This window comes from Oncorhynchus keta, chromosome 12 (assembly GCF_023373465.1).
Source record: "Oncorhynchus keta strain PuntledgeMale-10-30-2019 chromosome 12, Oket_V2, whole genome shotgun sequence".
NCBI classification, from domain to species: Eukaryota; Metazoa; Chordata; class Actinopteri; order Salmoniformes; family Salmonidae; genus Oncorhynchus; species Oncorhynchus keta.
The window spans coordinates 29,421,520-29,438,921 of record NC_068432.1 but is presented as its reverse complement, the minus strand read 5'-3'; the positions used below and the strand labels follow the sequence as shown (position 1 = coordinate 29,438,921).

The 17,402-nt window shown below is 43.9% G+C and overlaps 1 protein-coding gene across 4 annotated transcripts in view; it reads left to right on the top strand.

Moving 5' to 3' along the window:
* The window catches only part of LOC118391260 (THO complex subunit 2-like), a 77,132-nt gene that overhangs the window by 48,544 nt on the left and 11,186 nt on the right, over window positions 1-17,402 (top strand). For all 4 annotated transcript variants that reach the window (XR_004827100.2, XR_004827099.2, XM_035782473.2 and 1 more), the window contains exons 16-31: window positions 1,263-1,347; window positions 4,141-4,234; window positions 4,390-4,470; window positions 5,805-5,901; window positions 6,583-6,700; window positions 6,828-7,007; window positions 8,594-8,758; window positions 9,180-9,455; window positions 10,505-10,646; window positions 11,222-11,379; window positions 11,517-11,645; window positions 11,824-11,955; window positions 12,156-12,340; window positions 16,067-16,242; window positions 16,424-16,526; window positions 16,884-17,284. Coding sequence is in view for 2 of the 4 variants with exons in the window: in XM_035782473.2 (XP_035638366.1) it covers window positions 1,263-1,347; window positions 4,141-4,234; window positions 4,390-4,470; window positions 5,805-5,901; window positions 6,583-6,700; window positions 6,828-7,007; window positions 8,594-8,758; window positions 9,180-9,455; window positions 10,505-10,646; window positions 11,222-11,379; window positions 11,517-11,645; window positions 11,824-11,955; window positions 12,156-12,340; window positions 16,067-16,242; window positions 16,424-16,526; window positions 16,884-17,284 (2,522 nt within the window). In the remaining 2 variants the exon portion in view is untranslated. The remainder of the gene's footprint in view (window positions 1-1,262; window positions 1,348-4,140; window positions 4,235-4,389; window positions 4,471-5,804; window positions 5,902-6,582; window positions 6,701-6,827; window positions 7,008-8,593; window positions 8,759-9,179; window positions 9,456-10,504; window positions 10,647-11,221; window positions 11,380-11,516; window positions 11,646-11,823; window positions 11,956-12,155; window positions 12,341-16,066; window positions 16,243-16,423; window positions 16,527-16,883; window positions 17,285-17,402) is intronic.

Genomic DNA, 17,402 nt, shown 5'->3' with positions numbered 1-17,402 from the left:
TGTATGTATTGCGATTGGATACGGTGTTCCGATGGCAATATTGGTAATGTTATTGTTTCGATGTTCCAAACATATTGCCAACCAAATGTCTGCTACAGAGGGATGAGAGAGCAATGAGAAAAGCCACGAGTTTGATCAGTCAAGGAAACAAAAGTGCTGGAAACAACAGCCTTCTTGTGCAAAAATAATATTTGATATTGTCAAAACGCTACAATATATTGTCAAATATCCAGATTATGCAACTGTGTTTCTCCCCCCAGAAGTAGAACATTTATTATTGTGTATTCTGTCGCTATTGACCTTCACACGACTCGACGGTAATTCCACCGAAATATAGATTTTGCCTGAACTATACCTTTACCAGCTTGGATTACTGCACACCCAAAAATACTTTTTAGTTTTGTCAATGTGAAGTATAATGTTGTCAATAATACTATGTATGAGTTAACAAGATAAAGGGAAAAGCATAATTTCGATAAATGGATATCAGCATTGTTAGGTTATTTTTCAGAGTAAATAACTCACGGACACTAGAGAAGCTTTAACCAAGTTTAATTCTTCCCAAAGGGTTGTTAGTTGTTGTTCAGATTTAAAAAATCACAAGTATATATATGTGTGTGTGTGTGTGTGTGTGTGTGTGTGTGTGTGTGTGTGTGTGTGTGTGTGTCCTGTCAAACCATAAGATGTAAGGATTGGAGAGAAGGAGGAGTGTCCAATGTGGGATATATATCAAATATATATATTTGATATATATCCCACATTGGACACTCCTCCTTCTCTCCAATCCTTACATCTTATGGTTTGACAGGAAGAGGGTAACAGGATAATATAACCATTATTTCTCCCTTCATGGGATCTGACGTGACCTCCTGACCTCAACCCCTCCTTCTCCTAATCCACAGATGTCCTCTTGTATCACCTGTCGCACTCCTGTGATTCTCTCCCGTCCACCCATCACATTCCACAGCCACTCTGTCTTTCTACAGATCTCTCCTTTTATATACTATGCGTCTGATCTATCATGTCTTTAATATCTCAATGTTCAAAGTTTAGCCCGAATCCAACAGCATGAAGCAACCAAACATTGAGCACAAGTTCATTATTCGTTGCAAATTCTTCTACTAAAATCATCTTCTTCAATCTAGGCCTAACCATCAAATCAGTCCCACAGCATTGACAGGGGTACATGTATTGGTTGCAAGATGCTTCAATAGATTTAATAAATTGCTCTCTTTTCTCTCTCTTTCTTTGCTTTTTTCCAGGCGATTAACCAAAGAGAATGTGAAACCATCTGGGCGCCAAATAGGCAAGCTGAGCCATAGCAACCCCACCATCCTCTTTGACTATGTATGTATTCTCAAGGATTTTATGATATTTTATTCACCCACTGTACAGTTGAAAGTAGTGTTTTGAGACTTACACTAATATTATCCTTATTTTGAGTGATCTCCCTCCTATTTTAACTGAGTATTTAATCTTGACAGTGAAAGGGCTCTGTGTCCTCTACTATCTTCATGGGGTAGTGAGATCTTATTTTAAGGCCACTGTCTTTATAATCTGCCTTTGTAACGATAGGCTACTGCTGAAAAATGGGGGCTGAATGTAAATTGGATTCACTGCGACTGCTTACATTCTCTTTACCCTCACCCCAATGAACATTTTATCATTGTCACAGATTTATGTATTTGTATAATTGTTTCAGTCACTTTTCTTGTTCACCTGTACTGTTGGAGCCTAAGAATTTCACTGTACCCAGCAATTACATCTGTGTGCATGTGACTAATGAACTCACCTACTCCACATCACAGCTTGTCTTGTCTTGCTAGAACACCCCCATCCACTCCTTCTCCTGTCCATCTCCACATCTACCCCTCCCCTAAATATCTCACGTCTCAAAAAATGACTAGCAGAATGTCGGCCAAATGGAAAGAGGAGTGGGGAGGTAGTGGGGCTGTGTTTCGTGGTGCCTCAGCAGCAGGACCTTAATGGAATGAAAAGGCTGTGCTGCTCCTCTCCCTTTTTAAAGCCTCCATCTCTTAATCTCTCAGCCTGCACTCTGACTGAATGGCCTCTTCTCTGAGTGAATGAGGAGAGTCGGACCTCCCTTGAGACTCAACTCATCCTTACTCGGCCTCAGCCCCCCCCTCTTACCTTCCTCCCCCACCTCAACCCCTGTCCATCTGTCTTCACAAATAATATCAAGGTCATGGGAAGAGTGTATAAAATTGAGCACACAGCCATGTATTCTCCATAGACAAACATTGGCAGTAGAACGGCCTTACTGAAGAGCTCAGTGACTTTCAATGTAGCACCTTCATAGTCAGTTCATCAAATTTCTTCCCTGTTCGAGCTGCCCCTGTCAACTGTAAGTGCTGTTATTGTGAATTGGAAACGTCTAGGAGCAACAACGGCACAGCCGAGAAGTGGTAGGCCACACAAGACATCCGCCAAGTGCTGAAGTGTATCGCGCATAAAAATTCTGTCCTCTGTTGCAACACTCACTACCAAGTTCCAAACTGCTTCTGGAAGCAACGTCAGCACAAGAACTGTTCGTCGGGAGATAAATGAAATGGGTTTCCATGGCTGAGCAGCCGCACACAAGCCTAAGGTCACCATGCGCAATGCCAAGTGTCGGCTGGGGTGGTTTAAAGCTGGCCGCCATTGGACTCTGGAGCAGTGGAAACGTTCTCTGGAGTGACGAATCACGCTTCACCATCTGGCTGTCTGACGGACTAATCTGGGTTTGGTGGATGCAAGGAGAACGCTACCTGTCCGAATGAATTGTGTCAACTGTAACGTTTGGTGGAAGAGGAATAATGGTCTGGGGCTGTTTTTCATGGTTCTGCCTCGGCCACTTGGTTCCGAAAAGGAATCTTAATGCTACAGCGTACAATGACATTCTGTACTTCCAGCTTTCTGGTAACAATTTGGGAAGGCCCTTTCCTGTTTCAGCACGATAATGCCCTTGTGCACAAGGCGAAGTCCATAGAGAAATGGTTTGTTGAGATTGGTGTAGAAGAACTTTGACTGGCCTGGGCAGAGCCTTGACCTCAACCCCATTGAATACCTTTGGGATGAATTGGAACGCTGACTGCGAGTCAGGCCTAATCGCTCAACATCAGTGCCTGACCTCACTAATGCTCTTGTGGCTGAATGGAAGCAAGTCCCCGCAGCAATGTTCCAACATCTAGTGGAAAGCCTTCCCAGAATTTCTGAGGCTGTTATAGCGGCAAAGGGATGACCAACTCCATATTAATGCCCGTGATTTTGGAATGAGATGTTTGACAAGCAGGTGTCCACATACCTTTGTGGAGGAACAGGAGAGTCTGATGGCATCCTGTCACAGTGGGAGTGTAGGGATGTAGTGTAACCGATAATAAGGTGGCTTTAACAGGAGAGAGGTCACAGTGGGAGTGTAGGGATGTAGTGTAACCGATAATAAAGTGGCTTTAACAGGAGAGAGGATAATAAAGTTTAAGTGACCTGCAAAGGACACTGCAGAGCAATAGCCTTGTTTTCTCAGACCATTTAGAATGTTATTCTAGAATCTGACTCTAATGATACATCTACACAGTCTACAAAATATTAGGAACACCTGCTCTTTCAATGACAGACTGACCAAGTGAACGCTATGATTAGTGTAGATGAAGTGAAGGAGACAGGTTAAATAAAGATTTTTAAGTATTGAGACATGGATTGTGTGTGTGTGCCTTTCAGAGGGTGAATGGACAAGACAAAATATTTAAGTGCCTTTTAAACTGGGTATAGTATTAGGTGCCAGGCGCACTGGTTTGAGTGTCAAGAACTGCTTAACAGTTTCCCTTGTGTATAAACAATGGTGCGCCACCCAAAAGACATCCGGAAAACTTGACACAACTGTGGGAAGTATTAGTCCACATGGGCCAGCATCCCTGTGAAACACTTTTGACAGCTTGTAGTTTCCATACCTTGGTGAATTGAGGCTGTTCTGAGGGCAGAAGGTGGTGCAACTCAATATTAGGAAGTTGTTCTAAATGTTTTACACACTCCGTATGTATATAACAGCTGGGTGGATGTTTTTTAGATATCCTCTTTAATCATCATCGTTGTGGCCTGTTGTCCCTGTATTGTATTAACTAGGTATTTTTGTCCCTCTCTCAGATCCTGTCTCAGATCCAGTGGTATGACAACCTCATCGGTCCAGTGGTAGACTCCCTTAAATACCTCACCTCACTCAACTATGACGTCATGGCTTGTATCCTTAACCTGACATTTTGTGACTTGCCGTTTTTGCCCATTTTATTTATACACTTCCAGAACTATGTTTAATCATGTATTTGAAACGCTATAGTCCAGCTAATGTTGGCAGAATGTATTAAGACGTGTTGTACCTCAACTCGTTGCCTGTAGATTGCATAATTGAAGCGCTGGCAAATCCAGAGAAGGAGAAGATGAAGCATGATGACACTACGATCTCCTCCTGGCTTCAGAGTGAGTTCACTAACTGAATCCTACAGACAAAGAACCATATGTGTGCGTTTAATTATTATTATTTTTTTTATATAAACTTCATGAATCATTGTAAAAGAGGTATAATACAAAACAATTGCCAAATAATTGAGAGAAGTGTGATTTCTTTATGTTTAAAGTAATGACACTCTTAATAACGTATACACATTCCCCCCAAAATTATATATTTGACTATGAAAAATGTTCTAAATGCACATAGTGCCCTTGGAAAGTATTCAGACCCCTAGACTTTTTCCACATTTTGTTACATTACAGCCTTATTCTAAAATGGATAAAATGCATTCTCAGCAATCTACACACAATACCCCATAATGATAAATAAAAAATAGGTTTTTGGACATTTTTGCAAATTTATTAAAAACAAAAAACAGACCTTATTTACGTACATTTTCAGGCGCTTTGCTATGAGACTTGAAATTGAGCTCAGGTGCATCCTGTTTCCATTGATCATCCTTGAGATGTTTCTACAACTTGATTGGAGTCCACCTGTTGTAAATCCACTTGATTGGACATGATTTGGAAATGCACACACCTGTCTATGTAAGGTTCCAAGGTTGACAGTGCATGTCAGCAAAAACCAAGACATGAGGTCGAAGGAATTGTCCGTAGAGCTCCGAGACAGGACTGTGTCGAGGCACAGATCTGGGGAAGGGTACAAAAACATTTCTGCAGTGTTGAAGATCCCCAAGAACACAGTGGCCTCATTCTTAAATGGAAGACGTTGTTTGGAACCACCAAGACTTCCTAGGGCTGGCCGCCCTGACAAACTAAGCAATCGGGGGAGAAGGGCCTTAGTCAGGGTGACCACTCTGACTGACAGAGCTCCAGAGTTCCTTTGTGGCGATGAGAGAACCTTCCAGAAGGACAACCATCTCTGCAGCAGTCAAAGGCACATGACAGCCAGCTTGGAGTTTGCCCAAAGGTACCTTAAGGATTCTCAGGCCATGAGAAACAAAATTCTCTGGTCTGATGAAACCAACTCTGACCTGAATGCCAAGCGTCACGTCTGGAGGAAACCTGGCACCAACTCTACGGTGAAGTATGGTGGTAGCGGCATCCAATTAGAACACAGATTTTTGTATTCTGTTACAATTTATTTTGCTACAGTGTACCATACTAAACACGACCCTGATGTCACGAATCTGCTTTATTATTGAAGGGGCATTTGGGTGTACTTTTGTTCCATGTAGTTACAGCCCAGTGCAACTCTACTTTAGTTGACTTTATTTTATGCAACATATACATGTCTGCTTGACAACTGATTGACTGCTGACCTTTTTTTCTCCTATCTCCAGGCCTGGCCAGTCTGTGTGGAGCGGTATTCAGGAAATACCCAATTGAGTTAGCTGGCCTCCTCCAGTATGTGACCAATACGCTGAAAGCAGGGAAGAGGTAACTATAACTTCTGAGCTGGCAGACGGGCGCCTCATTGACTTGCTGGCTCTGATGTGATTCATAGTGATGGAGTCTGTCGCTCATAGTCAATCAACTGGGTCCCCTGTCTCTGTCTGGCCTCTCCTGAATCAGAACAGGGCCTGACGTACAGTCTATTCCGCCTGTAGCAATACAAGGCCAGGGCTGGGAGGGGGAGAGGGGTCTTGGCCGTTGTTGTGCCACCCTTCAGGGCCCTGGACTGGGCAAAGCTGCTAAGTAATGTTGTGTTGATGAGGAGGCTGCAGACTGTGGGGGGGGGGGGGGAGGGAAGGATAATTGTATCAGCACTGGTCTCCCTGTGATGCCTGGAGTCAGCAGGTAGTAAATCACACTGGGCTCCATGGCCACTCTCTCATATCTCTCTCTTTCTCTCCCATCAGTTGAAATCAGTCCTTTCCAGGGCCAGGGATGCAGGGGAAGTAAATAGAGGTGGCACTCTGCCACAACGCCCTATGAAACGGCATGCTGAATTATGTTATTATTAGTGCCCTGTCCTTAGCTACTCCCACGGTTGTTTTTGCCCCCAACCTTGTTTTTTATTTTTTTATTTTACACGTTTATTTTTGTGTATGTGCACAGTATTTATGTCTGCATTCACAAGTATGTATAGACTGATTGTTGTGTTCCCCCCCACTGCAGTTTTGACCTGTTGATTCTGAAAGAGGTGGTGCAGAAGATGGCCGGGATCGAGATCACTGACGAGATGACATCAGAGCAGATGGAAGCTATGACTGGAGGGGAGCAGCTCAAAGCAGAGGTACAGGACCCTCTTTGGTCTGATTTGAAACTGTACACCATGACCAGCTCAAAGCGGAGGCACATTGCATTAGTCGGCTATTCCTCAGCATGACTTGAAACAATGCAGTTATATTTTCTGTCCTCAGGGTGGTTACTTTGGTCAGATCCGTAACACTAAGAAGTCGTCCCAGCGTCTAAAGGATGCCCTGTTGGACCATGATCTGGCCCTGCCCCTCTGTCTCCTCATGGCCCAGCAACGCAACGGAGTGGTCTTTCTGGAGGGGGGTGAGAAACACCTCAAACTGGTGGGAAAGCTGTACGACCAGGTACTTACTGACCCCCTTTACAGCTTTACTTACACTAGTTTTACACCTTGGAGAGTTCTCCTGTTTAGAGTTCATTAAATAGTCAATCTGTCATTGCTTTTCCTCTGCTTAAAATAGCATATTGATAAGCACAGAGGGTAACTAGAAGTCATGCCGATAAGCTACATCGGGGGAATGCAGATGAAGGGAATTCTCCCCTTTTTCATTTCTTAAATATTACACAGCTGACAATTATGTTTGGTTTAATTCCCCCATGTTGCCTGTAAGCTGTGAGCTTTCCTCAGTGATAATCCCTCCAAAATTGCCTCTGTTTGCAGTATTGGGCCACATTGATGGATAGTTTGAATAAACCAGGTTGTGTCTTTAAACAAATGACAAACTGTGGGACTAATAGCACACAAACATGACTGTGCAATTAGGGAGAATGAACTGGCTTTGTCCAAAATAGATGGCGTTGTCCTATTTCCTATATCGAGCAGACAGGAGACCGCTCCAGCCATTACCATGAGCCCGTTCTCCCCAATTAAGCTGCCACCAACCTTCTGTGATAGAAAACTACTTTTGACCACCAGGGGTTTGAACCGGTTCAGGGAACAGAGCATAAAACAACATTTTTCGAGGAACGTACGTGATCAATACTGTTCCGGAACAGAACCGTTTTCAAAGCATATGCAAAGCCCTCACTCAGTAACTCAGTTATTCCGGTGTCTGTCTGCCAGTTGAAAGTCTTTGCCAGTGTGCGTGTCTGCAACCTGCCCCTCCCCTCTGAACCATAGGCTACTGTAGCCTACTGACGTTACAAGCATGATTCAGAAATTAGAGAGATTTTTCATTCGAGAAGAATCTCTTAACTTTTTCAATGCTAGTTACAGATACTATAGTTATCATGTTTCACGTTGGCTTTATGAACTACAAAATGGCAAGACGTGTTTTTAATTCTGGTGCCGCTCTGCACACACAAGATTGTCAGCTATCTCTGGTCTATAAGCCAGCGCTCGGAAGTTCAGACATTCAAAGTTCCTCCATAGAACACGTTCCTCTGTAGGTATAATTCTGTGGGCCTAATTCATATAATGCATGTCCTAACAATGCCAGGTACTTCAAACCAAGCCTCCTCCACCCACTCTCCCGACCCGGGAATTGTCAGTTGCATCTCGCGCCTTACATTTGTCTGTCCATCGCACATGTAAACAACTATAGCTTAGGCAGCCAATAGCGCCCATGCACAGATGCCTAGGCTAAAACGACTACAGCTTGCCCGCTCCATAGCAAGGTGCTCTATCCACAATGATTGGTGAAGTAATTTAATGTCAAGCTAAGGTAACAAAACTTCTGATTTCAGAGGATTAAAAAGGAACGAAAAGGAATGATATAAACCAGTACTTTTTTTTTGGCACGAACGGTTCAGAACATAATTTAGCAAGTCGGAACAGTGGAATGGAATGAAAAAAACTATGATTCTGTTCAGAATGATACTATTGGAAAAGTATTTAGACTACATCCCATGCTTTTGTCCAGAGGCCATAAGTAGTGCACTAAATAAGGATTAGGGTGCCATTCTCTGACTCCCTGTCCCTTGGCCACAGTGTCACGACACCCTGGTGCAGTTTGGTGGCTTCCTGGCCTCCAACCTGAGTACTGAGGACTACATCAAGCGTGTTCCCTCCATTGACATCCTCTGTAACCAGTTCCACACGCCCCACGATGCTGCCTTCTTCCTCTCACGCCCCATGTATGGACATCAGATCCTGGTGAGTAGTCTCTCCTTCCCTCTGGCACTTCACCTTTAGTCTGTACAGTATGACAATTAGATACAGTGAGTATAAACGATCTACAAATAAATTCAATACAAATAAGACTAACTTTGAATTGATGTGCACAGTAATGCTTTGAGAACACTGGCCACGTAGAATCCTGAAAAAAATGTTTCAGTTAGAGTGCTGTGTAACCTCATTTACGGTCCCCCTGGCCGCACTTGAAACATCCCGAGTTCCCCCTCTGCTGCCGTCACATGGCATGGTTGTGCCATGTGAACAATCACAGCTGACACGCATGCATCATGAGGAAATGGACTCGGTCAGGTTGTGTGTCTGGAACATACTGTATATCAATCCGTTTGTGAATCTTACCATGTAAAGGAGACAGTAACTGAGTGTCCCCTCCTCTCCCCAGTCTAAGTATGATGAGCTGAAGAAAGCTGAGAAGAGCAACCGGCAGCAGCAGAAGGTCCATAAGTACGTGGCTGCGTGCGAGCTGGTGATGTCGCCGGTGCATGAGGCCGTGGTGTCCCTGCACCCACCCCGTGTCTGGGACGACCTCCGACCCCAGTTCTACGCCACCTTCTGGTCGCTGACCATGTACGACCTGGCCGTGCCACACAACGCCTACGACCGCGAGGTGAAGAAGCTCCAGCTCCAGGTGCAGGTCATCGAGGAGAACCCTGATGTGGTGAGTCACATCGTCATGGTTGTGTTCATTAGAGCGCACAACGGATACCGCATTCAAACCAAAATGAGCTTTTATTATTAGTCCAGACGCAGTTCCCCTGTGTCCGTCTGTTTGTTTTCTTATGTTGCCGAATACTCTAAACACGACTCAGGCATCTAGCAGACCCCTTGATGACAACACTTGTATTATTTCTTTATTTTATTTTTTTTAGCAGTGGTTGAAAAAGTACCCGATTTGTCATACTTGAGTAAGGGTAAAGATGCTTAATTCATTTTCTATTAAGGTAAAAGTGAGTCACCCAGTAAAATACTACTTGTGTAAAAGTCTAAAAGTATTTGTTTTTAATTGTCTTAAGTAAAAGTATAAATTATTTCAAATGGCTTATTAAGCAAACCACACAGCGTAATTTGTTTTATTTTATTCACGTATAGCCAGGGGCACACTCCAACACTCAGACATCATTTACAAGTGAAGCATTTGTGTTTAATGAGTCCGCCAGATCAGAGGCAGTAGGGATGGGTCATGAATTGGGTCATATTTCCTGTACTGCTAAGCATTCAAAAAGTAATGTAACTAGTACTTTTGGGTATCAGGGAAAAATGTACAGAATAAAAAGGACATTTTCTTTAGGAATGTAGTGAAGTAAAAGTTGTCAAATATAAGTAGTGAAGTACAGATAACAGAACAAATGACATAAGTAGTACTTTACTCCACTGCATTTTAATCATTTAGCAGACTCTTATCCAGAGAGACAATTAGTGCATTCATCTGAAGATGGGTGAGGCAAGTACATTTTCCATCAAAGTAGTTGTCAGTGCTAGTAGGAAAATACTTTTCTCATCTTCCAGTTCATCTAAATGCCTCCAAACACAGTTGTACACTTCAATGTGGCATAACTCCAATTATCACTTGACTTGCAGTGTAATGGTAAAAGAGTACTGTAATTGTATTGTGCTTGAGCTCGAAGTTGTTATTAGTGTTTTCTCTCTGCATGTGTTCACCCTGTCTAAACAGCAGCCTGCTTGTCTGTCTATGGTGTCCGTCTGTAGCCAATGAACAAGAAGAAGAAGGAGAAGGAGCGCTGCACGGCCCTACAGGAGAAGCTGCAGGAGGAGGAGAAGAAGCAGCTGGAGCACGTCCAGAGGGTCCTGCACCGCCTCAAACTGGAGAAGGACAACTGGCTCCTCGCTAGTAAGATAACATCACGCTCACACTATTTTTCTCCCTCTCTCTTCCCCCCCACCCCCTCTCTGTCGCTCTCAAAAAGACAAACACACACACACACTGCTGACTGCCCCTCACAACACTAATCCCAGCAGACCCTCCCGTACCCAGCTGCCTGTTCCCATTGGGGGACAATACTCTATTGGGACAGTAACACCACAGTCAAGCCCCCTCAGCTCCCATGAGGCTACTGAAAACCAGCCTCACCTTGTTTGTTTTAGCCCAGTTAACAGGCATGACAAGTTGTTTGCTGTCATGGCGCCATAGTCTGTTTTAGAGGATCTGGGCTAATGGCAGATGTCAACTCTCCCATTTCATTAAAGCACACATCAGTCATATGAACAATTTCACTGTACAGCTCTATACAACCTACGCTAATGACATTTTAAGAGTGGGTTTAACCTCAAATCTTGTTTGAAGAAATACCTCTGAGTCACTCTAAAGATGAGTCATGCAAGTTAGTTGACGGTAAGTCTTAATTCACTGTTCTCACATCCTTTTTCAATCCCTTCCCTCTCCCTCACACCTTTTTTTCCCCTCAGAATCCACCAAGAATGAGACCATCACTAAGTTCCTGCAGCTGTGTCTGTTTCCTCGTTGTATCTTCTCTGCCATCGACGCTGTGTACTGCGCCCGCTTTGTGGAGCTGGTGCACCAGCAGAAGACCCCCAACTTCTGCACCCTGCTCTGCTATGACCGGGTGAGACTTCTCCCTTTCTCTCGGTCTTTCTTACTTTCTACTTTCTGCCCTCTACTATCTCTGGTTATCACATGTCATTATACCATGGGATTTTCATCACTTAGTGACTCCGCCCTGACCTCCTAACTGTGTTGCAGGTGTTCTCTGACATCATCTACACGGTGGCCAGCTGCACGGAGAACGAGTCGCGACGCTACGGCCGCTTCTTGTGCTGCATGTTGGAGACGGTGACCCGTTGGCACAGTGACCGAGCTGTCTACGAGAAGGTAAGGATTCCACCTCTATCTCACACACTACATCCTCTCAGATCAACACATGTGTCGGGGCAAGGAGTTTATTTGAGGTTGGCCAACGTTATCTACTGACATTACTAATATTCACTGAAGTGTGGAAGATGTAGAATGCACGTGTTAACACTTGTCTATTTGTTGTTCCCTCTTCAAGGAGTGTGGTAACTACCCAGGCTTCCTGACCATTTTCAGAGCCACAGGCTTTGACGGAGGGAACAAAGCAGACCAGCTGGACTATGAGAACTTCAGACATGTAGTGCACAAATGGCACTACAAGCTGACTAAAGTGAGTTCTTCCCTTTGTTTCATTGCCTTCTGAAGAAGTCAATCTGGTACTTTTGTCTCATTAACACCCATTCATTTACTACCATTATTCAGAATGCAGTAGTTTAAATGAAGAGAAACGTGGCGGACAACTCTAACAGGAAATGGCAACCGCTCAAGCAGTTACAATGCACTCCTCGCTCTCCCCTCTGTGCCCTCTAGGCATCAGTCCACTGCTTGGAGACGGGGGAATACACCCACATCCGGAACATCCTGATCGTGCTGACCAAAATCCTGCCCTGCTACCCCAAAGTGCTGAATCTGGGCCAGGCACTCGAGTGCCGTGTCCACAAGATCTGTCTGGAGGAGAAGGAGAAGAGGCCAGACCTCTATGCCTTGGCCATGGGGTAACACAGAGTCCACCAGCCGCATTGTGTGCAGCCCAGGCACAGTTCACTAGCATTGTGGGGATTGTAGTTAAGTGGTTACCTAACATATTGCTGTTAGGTTTGTCAGTTTGTTTCTAGTACCAACAAAGGGTGGTGTTAAATGGAGTTGTGTACTTTCAATGCAAAAATAACTGCAGAGGTATAGATGAAGTGGTATTGGATGAATTATCATTAGGGAAGGTTGAGTTGTATTTTTATCCAGATGTTATTTACATTGGGATGCACTTGTTGGCGATTATCTGAACAGATAAATGATCTTGGTACTTTGTCTTGTAGTGACTAGTAGAGGATGGGTCTTAAGGAGCTGGTGTGGTAATGAGGACTGATTTAATTAAGGTGTAGGCCTAGTCTAGCTGTTCGACCTGTCTGCCTGGGATTCAGTCAGTCACCTGGTGCTGCTGCAAAGCACTTCAGACAGCTAAACAAACATAATCCTCTACAGAGCTTTACAGGATGTACCTGGCATATCCTCACTTAGAGGCACTGATCCCGTGTGTGTGTTTGGGATGTAACGATTCACCGATACGCATCGGCCCCCAGTTCAAATGTTTAAGATGCGAGTGCATCGGTCCGCAGGCGTCCAAACTGATCCAAATGAAGCCTGCATTGGTAAGAAGAAACTATTGAAACGTTGCCAAATCGCCGGTCCACTAACTTTTTTACTCGTAATATTTTGTTCTGCCTTATTCCGAAAAATACTTATATTCTGTTGGCTGAATTGATGTGTCCTTTCCTTCAGCCTATCAAACGTTTATGCATGTAACTGTGTATGACTACAAGTCGGATCACAACTGTCAAATCAAATTGTATTGGTCACATGCGCCGAATACAACAGGTAGACCTTACAGTGAACTGTGAACGTACAAGACCTTAACCAACAAACGAGTTTTAAGACCCCCCCCCCACCCCCCCAAAGTAAGAGATAAGAATAACAAATAATTAAAGAGCAGCAGTAAATAACAATAGCGGGGCTTTATATTGGGGGTACCGGTTAGTCGAGGTAATTATGTAGGTAGAGTTATTAAAGTGTCTATGCATAGATAATAACAGAGTATCAGCAGCGTAGGGGGGCAGCGCGGGAGACGCTACCAATGAGAGATGGGTCTACCCTATCCCTGTTCTAATATTTGTAGGCTACGTCTGTGCAGCACCTTCAGCATTCAATGTTTGTACAATGGCTTTCGCATGATTAAATCATAAGCTTTATTGCGGGACAACCAATGTAATTGGCTGGGTCATTGTTACTAAATTGTGTTTCACTGGCGGAGCTGTATAGGCTACCGAAGTGGTCACAAGTAACATCGTGCTGGTTGCACATCCAGCTGCTGATTGGGGCTTTTCAATTACAATGTTTACCGTAATAAGTATTTTTGGTAGTTCTGCTTTAAACAGTCTGCATTTGGTCCTTTTTACATGCACATGGTGAAGGTGTAATTTCATAACAAGGACAGCAATTTTTACTGGCTTCACTGGTCAGAACAGGAGAAGAGTAGTTCTCCTCTGTAAAGTTCTAAATCATTCTCTTTTGAGACGGTGGTGACATCCAAAGTTGTGTTATGTGAATTGGCTATGTATTTCATAGCTCATTTTTGAAGATGAAAATTGACATATTACTAGCACAACACATTTCTATCTTCTATATGACACGTTCATCAGTGGGTGATCAGGATTTCAGATAAAAAGTAAGGGAGGGAAACAAATTGCCAGCTCACACACTACATCATACGCACGCACGCACGCACGCACGCACGCACACGCACGCACACACAGAGCTGCTCAGACCAATCCAGCTGAGCTCCATCCGTAACATATATTAATTTAGAATGGAAAATGAATTTGTTCATGCAACCGTTGTTTGTGCATTGAATTGAACCACATCGATTTGTTCCACTAATGAAATTGAATCGCACCGAGTCATGAAAGTATCGTATCAGAGCCCAGTCAAAAGTTTAGACACACCTACTCATTCCAGGGTTGTTCTTTATTTTTACTATTTTCTACATTGTAGAATAGTGAAGACATTAAAACTATGACATAACACATAGGGAGTCATGTAGTAACCAAAAAAGTGTTCAACAAATCTAAATATATTTCATAATGGACATTCTTCAAAGTAACCATCCTTTGCCTTGACAGCTTTGCACACTCTTGGCATTCTCTCAACCAGCTTCATGAGGTAGTCGCCGGGAATGCATTTCATTAACAGGTGTGCCTTGTTAAAAGTTAATTTGTGGAATTTCTTTCCTTCTTAATGCGTTTGAGCCAATCAGTTATGTTGTGACAACGTAGGGGTGTTATACAGAAAAGACCAAGTCCATATTATGGCAAGAACACCTCAAATAAGCAAAGAGAAATGACAGTCCAACATTACTTTAAGACATGGTCAGTCAATGCGGAAAAACCATCAAGCGCTATGATGAAACAGGCTCTCATGAGGACCGCCACTGGAAAGGAAGACCCAGAGTTACCTCTGCTGCAGAGGATAAGTTCATTAGAGTTACCAGCCTCAGAATTTGCAGCCCAAATAAATGCTTCATAGAATTCAAGTAACAGACACATCTCAACATCAACTGTTCAGAGGACACTGTGTGATTCAGGCCTTCATGGTCGATTGCTGCAAAGAAACCACTACTAAAGGAAACCAATAATAAGAAAAAACTTGCTTGAGCCAAGAAACGCGAGCAATGGACATTAGACCGGTGGAAATCTGTCCTTTGGTGTGATGAATCCAAATTTGAGATTTTTTACACTTAACCAGCACGGTTACCACAGCATTCTGCAGCATTACGCCATCCCATCTGGTTTGCGCTTAGTGGGACTGTCATTTTGTTTTTCAGCAGGACAAATGACCCAACACACCTCCAGGCTGAGAAAGGGCTATTTGACCAATAAGGAAAGTGATGGAGTGCTGCATCAGTTGACCTGGCCTCCACAATTACCCAACCTCAACCCAATTGAGATGGTTTGGGTTGAGTTGGCCCATAGAATGAAGGAAAAACAGCCAACAAGTGCTCAGCGTATGTGGGAACTCCTTCAAGACTGTTGGAAAAGCATTCAAGATGAAGCTGGTTGAGAGAATGCCAAGAGTCTGTAAAGCTGTTATCAAGGCAACGGGTGGCTACTTTTAAACGAATCAAAATATATTTTTGATTCTTCACTCTTTTTTTGGGTTAAAACATCATTCCATATGTCTCATTTTTATATTTTCGATATCTTCACTATTCTGCCCTACCAAACAAAAAGGCTGTAATTGCTCATTTTGTCATTTTTGCTACATTAAATTCATGCTTAATCAGGTGGACAAGTATTCTGCCTTGTCCACAACATGGGGGTCATGTTACTGTGAAACTACGGTAAAAAAGTTCTAAGCTACGAGCAGTTACTGCCTTTTTGCTTAGTAGGGCAGTATTATTCTACAATGTAGTAAATAGCACAAATAAAGAAAAACCCTCGAATGAGTAGCCGTGTCCAAACTTTTGACAGGTACTGTAGATGTGTATCGAAACGTGCTTGTAAGGATAGATGCACATCCTGTGTGTGTGAGTGGCAAGATATCATTATGTTATTGCGTCCCTATGTGGGAGTTCTGTTTCTGTGGTATGGGTATGTGTGTAAGCATGTGTATGGGGTGTAATGCTGTATGATTGCCCTGCTTGTACCTTGTACTCTCCATGCCTCTTGCAGCTATTCTGGCCAGTTGAAAGGCAGGAAGGCGCACATGGTTCCTGAGAATGAGTTCCACCACAAGGAGCAGCCGGTGAGGAGCGCCACCCCTGTCAGCCAGCAAAACGGCCCTGGCACCACGGCCAAGCCTGCCACCAACGCCAGCAAGACGGAGGAGGGCGTCAGTGAGGACGCCGGTGAGTGGGGAGATCCAACAAGTTTCCACTGAGATCTGACCTATCATAACCACAAGTCGAACAGATCATTTTATGTGTCACACACAATATGACAGGTGTTCTTGTTTTAATTAGTATGGGAACAGTTGTTTTATTGAAAGGGCCATTGTGTTCATTCTGTTGCTGCTTCATGTTTTGATAGATCGAGCCAAGGATAAATCTCAGGGTGCAGCGAAGCCAGCGAACAAAGCCAACAGCACAGCGGCCAAAGTGACCACCAGCAACGGGAATGGGGCTCCTAACAGGTAGCCATGGAGGCCAGCCAATAGCAGCCCACAGCACTGGGGCTGGGAAACAACCAGATTTACTTATTTACTGTTCTCAACTATAGCTCATTAATACGTTAAAAAAAAGGCTGAATAAAACAAGGAAGAGCTCGATCAGTTGTTTGAATATGTCAGTCAGTGAATGACCAGATTGGAATCTAACACTGCACTTTGAACTGGTGGATATTAAGACTAGGCATCTGAAGTTTGAATGTTTAAATACATGAATTAAAGAATGACTCTATGAGCATGTTGGATCAGTCTTGCTTATCTGTGCATCCGTAGCATGTTGTCCATGTTGAACTCTGAACCATGTCCATTCTGTTTCTCTCGTAGCACCAAAACCATCAAAGAGAGGGATGACAAAGAAAAGAGTGGGAAGGAGAAAAAAGAGAAAAAGGAGAAGACTCCAGGCAGCACTCTAGAGACGAAGGGGGAGAGCCGGCGGGAGAAGCAGAGAGACGAGAGAGGAGCAGGCGGCAAGGAGGAGCGGGCGCCACGCGAGGGTAAGGAGAAGACGCCCAAGGCAGACCGGGACAAGCAGAAGGTGGAAGAGAAGAGCAACAAAGAGGACAACAAGGCCAAGACCGGCAACGGAGAGCCCAAGGAGCCATCCAGGGAACGCGACACCGGAGCCAAGGAGTCTAAGAGCAAAGAGAAGGGAGGAGACAGGAGTGCCATGTCCGGATCCCTCAAGTCTCCAGTTCCCCGATTGGAGTCTGCTGAATCTGAGAGGGGTAAGCAGCCTAACCTTCAACACGGGCTCTGCTCATATACTGTTTCTGATTTTTCTCATTGTTGTCAACGGGTAATTGGAGCTATTAGTTTGAATGTGCCTGTTGAAATGAGAACTAA